General features: G+C 31.6%; 1 protein-coding gene across 2 annotated transcripts; it reads left to right on the top strand.

The window, feature by feature from the left end:
* The first annotated feature begins 476 nt into the window (after nucleotides 1-476).
* Nucleotides 477-11766, top strand: PAO4 (polyamine oxidase 4). 2 transcript variants are annotated; one of them, XM_028239001.2, is made up of 10 exons: nucleotides 477-1061; nucleotides 4569-4684; nucleotides 5055-5143; nucleotides 6734-6847; nucleotides 7289-7376; nucleotides 7465-7550; nucleotides 8340-8442; nucleotides 9013-9110; nucleotides 10117-10546; nucleotides 11137-11766. In XM_028239001.2, the coding sequence occupies exons 1-10, from the start codon at nucleotides 1022-1024 to the stop codon at nucleotides 11449-11451; spliced, it is 1479 nt and encodes a 492-aa protein (XP_028094802.2). In that variant the 5' UTR covers nucleotides 477-1021; the 3' UTR covers nucleotides 11452-11766. The 2 variants fall into 2 exon arrangements, with proteins under 2 accessions (XP_028094802.2, XP_028094803.2); XM_028239002.2 differs by having other exon boundaries at nucleotides 496-1061; nucleotides 11168-11766.
* Nucleotides 11767-13269: the final 1503 nt, after the last annotated feature.

Genomic DNA, 13269 nt, shown 5'->3' with positions numbered 1-13269 from the left:
TTTTTTTTTTACTTTGAATATTTATGACGATGAGGCTAAAATAGCCCCTCTTTCATGTAGGGGTAGTTTCGTAAATTTATTTGTGAAATGGTTGTTGCCAAGCTCCTGTCATGCTTTTGTCTCCATGTGGCTGAATTAGTTACTTTTGTCAGTATGTGACTAATTTAGCCTCAAACTATCTTTTCAAACATAGAGTAGTCGATTTTGTTTATGGGCCGTGATTGCCGAGAAGCATGAAGAGGAGGGAAACTCAAAACTGGCACGACTCAAATCAAATTGTCAAATAAAAAGACACTTATATCCCTAAAAAAATATTTATTTAGAATAATATTATATGTACTAATTAATATATTAAGTAATATATCAATTAATAATGTGATATAATTTTAAAAAAATTTAATATTTATAATATGATTAATAATAATATTACAATTAATATTAATATATTAATTAATACATGTTCCACCGATCTATTTATCAGCGTAACGCATTATCATTTTAAAGGAGGCGTCGGGGTGTTATTTTAATCATCGTCGTCCCAACCATATTATTATAAAATTCGCATCGAGACAGTTGAGTTGTCGCAGTGGCGGGTTGATTTGGATCTCTGGTTCTCGGCTTTTTTTAGAGAGAGAAAAAAGGCGAAACAAAGGAGAGAGAAAGAGGAGATAGAGAGAGAGAGAGTATAGGGGGGTTCGATCTATCTATCTATGCAATCGACGCGAAGCTCATTGATTGTTCTCCGGAGTAGATTGATTGTTGTTGTTGAAGATCGCACACCACCGATTCGGCATAAGATCGAAATCGAATCGACTTTCATATTATGAGCTGGTTTGACAAGCTGCGTTGCTCTTCCAATCTCAGCCGCTTCATTGCCGGCCTTCTCATCTTCATTCTTTATCATTCCTTTCAATTAATCTCCAATTTCTTGATTCCTATACATCCCTAATTCTTCATCTTCTTCTTCTTGTTCTTCATCATCAAACCTTTGCTCTGCATTCCTTTTTTTCTTTTTTCCTTTATGGATCTCAAAGACTCAATCTCCAATAACTTTCTCGACGGTTAGTCTGCCTATATATATGGTTATTTGATAGTTTAATTTTAGAATTGCATGTCAATTTGATTGTTTTCTGAGTTGAATGTTTGTATGTGTGTTTTCTTATGCTTGATTAATTAGTCTATGATTTCTTTCTTAAATGCTCTTTTTCATGTGAAAATATTTTACATACTAGTGTATTAATGAGGATGCATTATGTTTATGCGTTGATTAACTTTGGTAGTGGGAAATTAAATAATTTTTTTACTTTTAATTTTAGATATTACAAGAAAAATGTTTATCTTGATAATCTGAAAAGCGGAAAATTTTGATGTCAAGAAATCTGTTGCAAAATCTATATAAAAAGAAGTGGCCAAAGCTTTATATCATTCTATAAATTGATATAACTTAACTTTATGTATACATGTATCATTGTATTGGTGGCTTATTTGTCTATGTTTAATTTTTAAGAAATTACATTATACATTTGCACTGAGAATGGATATGTGGACAATGGGAGCTTCTGATCTCAGGTCAAAACCTCCTATTACAGTTACATTATTATTATTATTTGGTAATGTGGAAAGATGATGAAGAACAATAGTTGCATGGTGTTATGATCCCACATTGCCTAACACTAGGCTTGGATTTGTGAATATAAGCATGGTGGTTAGAATTTTGCGATTCAAGATTTGATTCATATAATTCGATACGAGTGACATTAAAGCAATTCGATTCTACACCCCAGTGCAGTGCCAATCAAAAAAAAATAATAATAAAATAAATTTAAAGCAATTTGATTCCTCTTGTTGAATTTTAAATTTTAAATGAGTGAATTGTATAATTCAATTGTGATTTACTAAGATTCACTAAAATTTAGTTATGTTTGCATAATGCATGAAATGATGTCATTTTCACAAAATAGAAAAGGAGATCAGTTAATTATATTGATATATAAGATTTTATTCGTATATATACATACATATATATATAGTTGAGTTATATTGATATTTATTTCATTTTAAATACTACGTGTGTAATACAAAATTATATATTGTGCTAAATAAAGTGAACCTTATAATTACAATTCATGATTTGACAACTATTAGTTTAAGTATCTTGGTCACCCTCTCCTTACAACTTGGTTTTCAAGGGTGAGTTCTACCCAACGGTTTGTATAATTTGGCTTCAAAGTCAGCCATCGTGTTGAGTATGGGAACGGACCTCGGCTTGGTAGTTTGAAGCCGTGGAGGGGCTGGTGACCCCAAGGTATTGTATAACATGCTAAGTAGATTTCATTTTTCAATTTTCGTAATATTCAAGGTTGTTATCAATCACTACTAATGGTAAAAATCAAAACATTGGAGTTGCAATGGAATTCTTGATCCTTTCATTTAATACCAAGGAAGGACATGAATAGAGAAGGTTGCACAAAAAAAGATAAAAGGTGCTATCACTGTTGTCAACTCGCGAATCATTTTGCTAAAATAGTGAATCGTAAGATTCATTTTATTTAATATAATATATAATTTTATATACCTATATACATATAAAATTTCACTTAGGCTCCATTTGTTTCGACGTAAAATATTTTACACAAAAAATTATTTTTTTTGTAAATTGATTTTACACAAAAAAAATATTATTGTTTTTGTTTTCTGGCGTTTGGTTGACACTTGAAACAAAACTATTTTATTGCCTAAAAGATAAATTTTGATTAAATAAACTGTCATTTATGACTTTTTAGTAAGCTAAGATACTTATTTTAAAATGCTAAGTGTGTTGAAAAAGTAGTGAGTGAGAGTCAACTTTATAAAAATTGACTTACGGAATTTTTAAAGGTAATTCATTTTAGGAAAATGATGCAAAAATATTTTTTTTAAAAAAATATTTTACTTACTTTTTGTTCAACCAAACAATAAAAAATGAGTAAAACATTTTTGAAAAAAACATTTTATGTCAAAACAAATGGAGCCTTAGTGTATTTAAAATTATGTAAATATCAATATAACTAAATTTTATATATGTATATATAAATATAACATCATGAATATCAATATAACTAATTGAACTCTTCTATATATTTGGTTAGTTTAGCGAAAGTGATGTAGTTTCATGCATTATGTAAGTAAAAACAAAAATAGATCTAAATCGCAGTGAATCTCAACGAATCGCAAATTGAATCGCACAATTAACTCAATTTCCAATTCAACAGCACGATTCAAATTGTTTTTGTTGAAAATCGTATAAATCGAATCGTGAATCGTACAATTCTAACGACCATGGGTGTTATAGTATAAAGTAAAAGATGGTATTGTGGTGAAAGGTACAAGGATTTAAATGAAATGAAGTTCTTAGGTGTCGTTATTTTGGGTGAATGAGAGTGTAAAGGTGAAATAAATTAATAGGAAAATTGTTAGTAATTTATCATTGCATACTATGAGGGATGAAGAAGGAAACAAGACACAATGGCCTGTTTGATTACTTGGAGTATTAGTGATGGGATTAACAATCTCATGGGATAATTATGTGTATGATTGTTAATACCTACTCTCCTTTGGTATTAAATATACTACAATTTTGTAGGATTAAGAGTCTTATGCATTATTAAGCTGGATGCCATTTGTGTGATCCAAATGTAGGAATATGAATTTGATAGGATTAAAAGTCCAATCCTACGTCATTATCTTGGAATCAAACAGGCCCAATAGGTGTTATATAAAACATGAAACTTGAACTATGCAGAACATAATAGGTTTTATTTATCAACAAAAAAAAAAAAAAGGTTTCACACAATTAGTAGCGGGTGGGCAGAATTTAAACTTAGAGTACATGGAAGATGAGGTATTATGGGAACTTGGAGGGTAGAAGAATAGTATAATGGAGGTTGGATGGCATGGAAGGCAAAAAGGAGAACTTTCTTTGGAAGTGAAAAAATAGAAAGAAAAAAAAAAATCTAGTTAGCAATAGCATTAGTGTAGAAATATAAAGGAAAAAATTAGAAAAAAAAAATTATGAACATTAATGTGAAGGAAAAAAAGGGTAACTCTTGATGTTTTTTTTTTGTTTCATCATTTTACTCGTGCCATAATGCTGTGAAGATATCAAGCTCAACTTGCAGAATATCATACTGCATTTTCAGTGGTGATAAATGTTTTTCTTAGTGACAAAATGAAACATGGTGACACATGTCTTGGATAAGTTGTACAAGGGCACCACCTGATATTTTTGTTTTGATATGATTATTATGTGGATGTTGGGAAGTCCAGTAGAGACTCATTTTAGAAATTGTTGTCTCTCATTGGCAAAAGGCATTGACTATGATATTAATTCATTGATTCATATTGATGGCTATAGCTCTAGCCTAAGGATTCATCACTTAACATCCTGAACTCTTTTATGTGTGATTTACTCAATGTATGTGTTTTGGTCTCTATGTTGGGACTAGTTGTTTTGTGTTTGTTCTTATAATGTATTTACTTCTACAAGGATGTCAATTGCCCTTCCTGATTAGTATTTGTTTGATGACTAGGCACATTTGCCTCGCACATTGAGAGGAAACAAAGTTCACCTCCTTCAGTCATTGTGATTGGTGGTGGCATTTCGGGGATTTCTGCTGCACATATACTCCACAATGCTTCTTTTAAGGTGGTTATATTATTAACATTAGATGTATATGTCCAATTCCGAGTAATGAGCCACTACTTGTGTCGCAAAATAATCGTCCACATTTCTTTTTGGATGACGCAAAATTATTATTCATGGCCAAAAGTCAATATATCATTAAATGCCCTGCTAAGCCTCTGTTAAAATACAATAATTGCAATTTTCCTATCTTTTATACAGTCAACAATAAAGGGTGAATAAGCAAGCAAAGTGCAATGTAAAATAATGCACTATTGCCACTTCCTAAAACTATGCACATTTTCAAAGTGGACTTCTTGTTTTTGGGACAGAGCAAGTAAGCAAGTAAATTTATCTGCTAATGATTAGGACTTACTGCTATGATTTTTTTCAGGTAATCTTGTTGGAGTCACGGGATAGAATTGGTGGACGTATTCACACTAATTACTCATTTGGTTGCCCTGTGGATATGGGAGCCTCATGGTAATTTCATACTTGATATTTCTCTAGATTGCTGTCGAAATGAACATGATTTTCTATGCACTGAATGTTTTAATGTCATTTAGTGCCCTGTTTCGTTTGCTTCCCGATTTACTCTTCGTTTATTTTTCAAAAGCAAAATTGGTTGATTTGGATGTCTCAACTCTCTTTTCTTTGTGTTTTGAAGTGAAATATTTGTTAGACCGACTGAACTTCTATGATTTGGTTTCTTAAGATTTTTATACCTAAAATTCTAAGAGCAACTCCTAAGGTTTTTTATAAAAGGTCATACCCAGCTTCCGTCCCATTTGATGGGACTTAAGGCTTGGTTTGGTTTGGTTTCATACCCAGCTTCCGCTTACAGTACTAAGGCCTCTGTAAGAGGTAGTAGTATTTTATGAGCATTTCATAAAAATTAATTGGCCTTTCAACTCAGTTTGTTAAATTTTCTTCAATTAACGGTTTTGAAGCTCCCTTGTTTTGCTTTTTCTGATTTTTTTTGCATGTTTTCTTTTATTTTTATATTTCTCAATTAACCTTATTTCTATACCAATCAACCTGTTCATTTGATAAGATCTTGCCCAAGGTTTTAAAAAGCGGCCGCAACCGTTACGTAACGGCCGCTTTTGCAGTGTGATTAAGATTCACAGGTGTGTCGGTCGTAGCGGCTGCCGTAGCGGTCGTAACGGTACTGTAACAGCCTGTTACGCACCGTTACGTAACGGTTCCAAACTGTTTCTTTCGAAAAAACACAAAAAAAAAAGCTGAAAATAGGAGAAGAGGGATAGAGAGAAAAGCGAAGATAAAGAGAGAAAATAGAGGAGCAAGAGATAGAGAGAGAGAGGAGGGAAGATGAAGAATATGGTATTGATTTGTTGAAGTTGTAAGACCTATGCTATTCTATTCAGATGCTATCACTAAACCATTTTGTTTGTGTGTGTCTATCTATATATTGTTTGAAAATAATAATAATAATAATAAGCGTGGTCATTATTTATTTGGCTTGGTTAAAATATGTATATATATATATATATATATTTAAGCTCTTATTTATTCTCTTACTTTTGTCATTGTTTATCTTATATATATAGTTAGTGATTGATTTTTTGTATAATATAAAGTCATTAATTATTAAAATAAAATGTAAAAAACTCAATTTATAGTGATTTAAAAATATGAAATATATTGGATCATATTTAAAAATTTATAAAAATTGATCAATATTTATTTTTAATCCAATAAATATGATCATGGAAAAAAAATATGTGTATCGGTAAGTTTTTTTCAAATTGTGTGAAAAATAAAAAAATTCACGGTTCCGGTTACCGCAACCGTTACACTACGGCCTTTACACCCCGCAACCGCAACCGCGTCACCGCCACCGTTACGGCGACCGCAACCGCTTTTCAGAATCTTGATCTTGCCTAAAAATCATTCGTTCCTTAACTCTATAAATTGTATTTTAATGATATCTTTTTCTTACATGTTGATTTATGCATGGAGGGATGATTTTAAGCATGTTCAGCAAGTAACAATTACCTTTGTTTATACATTGATTGTTTACTTATCAATCTTCAATTGAACATTATTCAGGTTACATGGTGTTTGCAATGAGAATCCTTTGGCTCCGCTGATACGTGGTTTGGGGCTTACATTATATCGTACTAGTGGTGACAACTCTGTTTTGTATGATCATGACTTGGAAAGGTAATTACAGGTCCAATTTATATTTCGAATGTATTTGAGCTTAGATTGGCAGTAGGTTAGGCACTTTTTCTCAGAAAGGTAAAAGTCATGTTTTTAGTTTAACCATGAGGTCCCCCCTTCTTTTGCTCACTTGTCATTTGTATAGTCTATCCCTTGTTTGTATAAAGCATGCTGATGATAGCAGCTTCATATCTAGGTTAATTTCTTCTGTATAACTTTATAATTGAGGTGGTTTATAAATTTCAAAATAAAGAATTGGCCTGGACATTGTATCCTTTGGAATTTTGACTATCAGCCATATGTGAGGTGGCTGTGCTATTCAACAATGTATGTCAGTTCTCTTATGGATCACCACAGTTCCCATGTTTCCTTGTATAATACACTTCCTCATGTATTTAACTAGAACTGTGATCTTAAGGATCTGGATTTGGTTTTTTTCAGTTATGCACTTTTTGATATGGATGGCCGCCAAGTTCCTCAACAGATGGTAATTGAAGTTGGAGAGGCATTCAAGAGAATTTTAAAGGAGGTAAGCTTTTTTACTGTTGAAAAATCTGGGCAATTTCTGTTCTATGGCCACTTGGCAAATGACTGACTGGGTATATTGATATCTATAGACAGAGAAAGTGAGGGATGAACATAGTGATGACATGTCCGTTCTTCAAGCAATTTCAATTGTGTTGGACAGGCATCCAGAATTAAGGTATAAGAAACATAGTTGTCAAATCAGGATTCATATCGTGAATCGAAATAGCCTCTTACCGAATCGCAAATCGAATCGAATCGTGAATCGTAAAGATTCAGTTACTTTTTTTAAATTATTTAAAAGCATATATCTATATATTTAGATGTTAAATATATCTTATGAATATGAAATATTTAGATTTAAATCAATAAAAATGTTATTTTGAATGATAATCATATAGTTTAATAGGTAAGAAGTTAACAAAGGTTCCTATGTAAGATCACCATCATATCTTTTTTTCTTTTTTAGACTACCATTCTTAATAAAGATAATAACCAAATAAACAAATTATCTATTTCCCAAGTAACAATAATTAACAACAATATTAATCACTAAAAACTCCATGATCACTAAAATAACAATAAATCATGTATATATGTCGGTTATTTTAGTATTAAACGCTATTAGAAGTTGTATTACGTCATTTTCAATAAAAAGATGGAGAAAAAAGAGTTGAAAATATGTCGGACACAATAATTTCAAAAATTATATGAATCGTAAAAAGTGAATCGATTATGAATCGTGCGATTCACTAGATTCACTTCCAAAATAAATTCACCCATAGATATGTATCAATTTTGCAAAAATTACAAATTGAATCGTGAATCGAATCTTGAATCGTGAATCGAATCATGAATCATAAGATTCTGATAACGGAGATAAGAAATAAGACTTTAGGGTGTACACACATTTGTATTTAGTGCTGCAGTATTTATTAATCATCGACACAACTTTCATGTTTCATAGACAAGAAGGACTTGCCCATGAAGTTTTACAATGGTACATATGTAGAATGGAAGCTTGGTTTGCTGTAGATGCAGATATGATATCTCTGAAAAGCTGGGATCAGGCAAGTTAAACTTTTGATCTTTCAAAGTTTGGTCGTCTTTAATTTTGCTGCTCATCTGTTTGAAAAGAAATCAATCAATCAATCAATGATCTGGTGGTTCAAGTTGTTTATATAGCTTCCATAGGCTTTCATGTTTGATGGGGTGACAATATCTTTTATTTAAAATTTAAATTGCTGCTACTTAGAGAACCCAAGTGTGAACTATATAATTTCATTTATGAAATTTGTATACTGGATGAAATTTGACAGACAAGTTTCCTTACAAAATTTTATTTCTGGAAGATTTACATTAACCACATTTTAGTGGATATAAATCTGTCTCTTTTTTCCATATTCAGACATCCATACGTACTTGCACACATGCAATTGATTCATACAAATTACAATATAATTTTAATGTGTTGGAATTGGAGGGAAGGATTTATGAATGCATACAAACAAGTCAATTTGTTGGGATTTTCTGGGGTACACTGGGTTTTGATTAGATAGAAGTTAAATATTTGTGTTGTCATCTTGTTATATCATCACATGGACTGCTTACATGTTAGTGGATTTCTTGTTGATGTACAGGAGAATGTTCTTTCTGGTGGTCATGGACTAATGGTGCAAGGTTATCTCCCTGTAATTAAGGCTCTCACAAAAGATATTGACATACGTTTGAATCACCGGTATGCTTGCGCAATTTTTGAATGACAGACTGCATTCACATTTCATTGTTTGCACATGCTAAAAAGTAAATACTAAGAGAGAACATAGAATGTGCGAGATATTGTGAGCAATCAATATGTATGGCCTTATGTGATAGAAAATTTCTGAGCTAAATAACAGGAGATTAAAATAAAATGGAATTAGTTTACTAAAGAATAACAAAAAAGGTACATAGAACCGTAGGCAGAGGTTATTTTCTTTTGCTTGAAAGTTCCTTCAACATGTCTTACCTTCTTAATCCTTTCTGAAGGGGTTAGTCAACTCCAACATGTAGCTGCTGTTGTTTTACAAAAAGCTTACCCATAAATATGGAGCATACATTAGTCAGAGCTTGTCATTTCCCTTCCAAATCATAGCTAGATTAATTGAAGTATTTGTGCAAAAAAAAAAGTACTAATTTAAGATAAAATCTTCTTGAAGTGAGCATATGCTTAGAAGGATTTGAATTTATTTAATTTATTTGAGCATATAGCCATTGGTAGAGCAGAATGGTGGAATAGAATTCATGTAGCTGAACTGAATTGATTGGGACACAAGGCTTTATTTGGTTATTCTTGAATTGAACAAAGTTATTAGTTACTACAACATTATGTGGATAAGGGAATTAAATATTTCACGGATTTTTATTGCTTTGGTTATAAGTAAAATGTAATTGCTTTGGTTATTTTTACAGCTAGATTAATTGAAGTATTTGTGCAAAAAAAAAGTACTAATTTAAGATAAGTCTTCTTGAAGTGAGCATATGCTTATAAGGATATGAATTTATTTAATTTATTTGAGCATATAGCCATTGGCAGAGCAGAATGGTGGAATAGGATTCATGTAGCTGAATTGAATTGATTGGGACACAAGGCTTGATTTGGTTATTCTTTAATTGAACAAAGTTATTGGTTACTACAACATTATGTGGATAAGGGAATTAAATATTTCATGGATTTTTATTGCTTTGGTTATTTTTATTGTCAGGGTCATAAAAATATCCAATGGGCGTAGTAAGGTGATGGTCACGGTTGAGGATGGGAGGCAGTTTATTGCAGATGCTGCCATTATAACTGTACCCCTTGGAGTCCTCAAACGCAATCTAATTGATTTTGAGCCTAAGCTGCCTGATTGGAAGGTTTCTGCAATTTCAGATCTTGGTGTTGGCAATGAAAACAAGATTGCTTTGCACTTCAATAACGTGTTTTGGCCAAATCTGGAATTGTTAGGCGTTGTCGCACCCACTTCTTATTCCTGTGGCTATTTCCTCAATCTCCACAAAGCAACAGGCCATCCTGTCTTAGTTTATATGGCTGCTGGAAGATTTGCTTATGACCTTGAGAAGCTATCTGATGAGTCTGTTTTGAATTTTGTGATGTTGCAGCTAAGGAAAATGTTCCCCCATGCATCCGAGCCTGTAAGTTCACTTGGTTTCCACATTTCTGCTACTTGCAGTCATTCTAGTCAACAATTGTTAATCTAACTGTTGATTGATTTGGATATCCAAGTTGCATTAACCCATTATTATCATTAGGGTAAATTACACTGTAACCCCCTGAAGTACATGCAGTTTCCCACTTTGGTCCATAAAGAAAATATTCTCACTTTGGTTCCTAAATTATTTTTCATTTTCCACTTTTGTCCAATTATCAAAGAATTGGTTTTTTTCACTTTAGTCACTAAAAAAATTAAAAAATTCCACTTTGGTCCATAAACCCAAACTTAACTTAATCTCAAAACCATTGTAGTTGATGATATGACGCATTGTGATTGTTTTCTTCATTTGAGTGATAATTTTTTTGTGGGTTGTGGATCAAAGTGCGAAAGTCTTTTTCTTTCAAAGTCGGAAATGACCATACTTTATTTCTGTCATAGAAGTATGTATAACTGCTGTCAGAATTTGGACCAAAAGTGGGAAGAGTTTGATTATTCAGGGACCAAATTGATGTAACCATGATTGTATAAGTTGAAGTTCCTCACTAGCACTTGGTTTGTCCCTGCATGCAGGTTCAATATCTTGTATCACGTTGGGGAACAGATCCAAACTCATTTGGATGTTATTCATATGATGTGGTAGGAAAGCCCGAAGATGTGTATGATAGGCTACGAGCACCATTAGGAAATCTATTCTTTGCAGGTGAAGCGGTTAGCATGGAGCACCAGGGTTCAGTACACGGAGCCTACTCAGCCGGAGTTATGGCCGCAGGGAATTGTCGAAGGCATCTCATGGAGAGGCTTGGCAGCTTGGGAATGATCCAGCTCATCTCTGCAAGGGATGAAGTTCTTGAAGCCACAGTCCCTCTTCAGATCTCAAGGATTTGAAATCTCTGTCCACTTGCTATATAATTGAGAACAATTATTGCAAGTATTTTGCTGATCTTATTCAAATTTCTTATTTTTATTCCCCAAATGATTTAGTACTATTGTTTTCTAATAAATGATTTATTTTCCAAAAAAAGACAATTGTTTATAGTTTTGTAGTCCTTGGAAAAGCCTTGATTGAGTAGTATTTATTTGAAGAGAAGAGTTTTTCTTTGTTCCATGGTTCACTTCAACAGAGTGACTTTGTTAATTTATACAGTTGCTGTGTAATCCAAGACAGTTCATTCTATTTGATCAACTGTATCATTCATACAAGCTAATAGTAGTGTTGTTTAAGCATGAAATATGGATTGTGACAGTAGTGCCATCCTTGGAAAATGTGGTGGACATTGTATTTTAATGCAAGTGCTTCTTGATGATATCTCAAGCATCTCTAACCCATTTGTTAATCTGGAGATAATAAAATTCTATTTGCTGGCTTCTCTAATTTTTAATTTTAATTTTAATTTTTTAAGTTATACGATAATTTGACATCTTTTGAACTAAGAACTCCTATGTCAAACTTATAATTTTATTTCTACATTTTATTATATTAAAGTAGATTGAAACTTTTGAAACGATTTTGTATTCCAATGGAACCCATGACTATAAGATATTTAAAAAATTAAGTGAAGTTTATATTTATTTTTTAGATAGGCCAAATTTAACATTCCATTCTTTCATGCCAATTACTACATAGATTTAGACAAATTGGGTAAAAGAGGTTTTTTTTTTTTTTTTTTGGATAAAAAAATAAAACAAAAAATAAAGGCATATACCATTTGAATTCGACATAGGAAGAAAAGGGAGAGGTGTTGGGCCTTAAGCCCACTCCGATGAATGCCAATTTGAAATTGGTCATCGGTTCTTGATATTAATAAGGTTTAATTTCACTTTTATTCTTTGAAATATTTTTATTTTTTCTACGGCATTCTTAAAGACAAGCTTAGTCCTAAAATGTATAATTTATATTAATATAGTTCAATTGGAAATGACTATACAAATCAAATATTCTTTGAAAACTAATTTAATGAAAAATAATTTGCATAATTAAAATCTATATAATAAAGTATGATGGTTTTTGAATTTGTCCTACTAAAACAATTGGACGGCTTAGATCTATTCAAATTATAAAACAACGGGTGAGATATATTTTTCAAAAAATATCTTACATGTACATTTTCTATTTTTTTGCTTCTCTCTTACTTTTTCCTTTTCTCACCCATCCTTCCATGATCCTGTGATCCCACATTCCTCTCCCTTTTCTTTTTTATTTTTTTGTTTTCTCCCATTTTTATTTTTCTCTCTATTTGTTATTTTCTTTGTTCACTTATTTTTATTCACATTATATGGAAAAGTCTACGATGCATGAATTAGGAGCCAAATTTTACTGTGTATAGTGGAGATTAAATTAATGAATTTTATAGTCCACAAATTAAATGAATTTGAACAATTAATTATTATTTTTAAATATATTGATACCTGATAGATATCATAAATTTAGACCTTATAAGAATTTTCAACATATTTTAATATTAATTATTATTTTTAAATATATTGAATACATAAATTTGGACCTTATAAGAATCTTCAACATCTATCATGTATATAATAAAGTAGTATGGTTTTTGAATTTGTCCTATACACATTTGCCCTACTAGGACATTTGGACGATTTAGATTTATTCAAATTATAAAACAACGGCTGAAATATATTTTTCAAAAAATATACTACATGTACATTTTCTATTTTTCCGCTTTTCTCTCTTACTTTTTCCTT

Source organism: Camellia sinensis, chromosome 1, assembly GCF_055761805.1.
Source record: "Camellia sinensis isolate YWXY chromosome 1, ASM5576180v1, whole genome shotgun sequence".
Taxonomy (NCBI): Eukaryota; Viridiplantae; Streptophyta; class Magnoliopsida; order Ericales; family Theaceae; genus Camellia; species Camellia sinensis.
Note: the sequence above shows the minus strand (reverse complement) of the source record. Positions and strands in the feature narration are given on the sequence as shown.

What these genes read in the sequence shown, in the direction of transcription:
- PAO4 (XM_028239001.2), top strand. Translation starts at nt 1,022, where the DNA reads ATGGATCTCAAAGACTCAATCTCCAATAACTTTCTCGACG. An exon ending in TATGATCATGACTTGGAAAG is followed by an intron (nt 6,848 to 7,288) that starts GTAATTACAGGT and finishes GGTTTTTTTCAG; the next exon opens with TTATGCACTTTTTGATATGG. An exon ending in TCCCCCATGCATCCGAGCCT is followed by an intron (nt 10,547 to 11,136) that starts GTAAGTTCACTT and finishes CCCTGCATGCAG; the next exon opens with GTTCAATATCTTGTATCACG.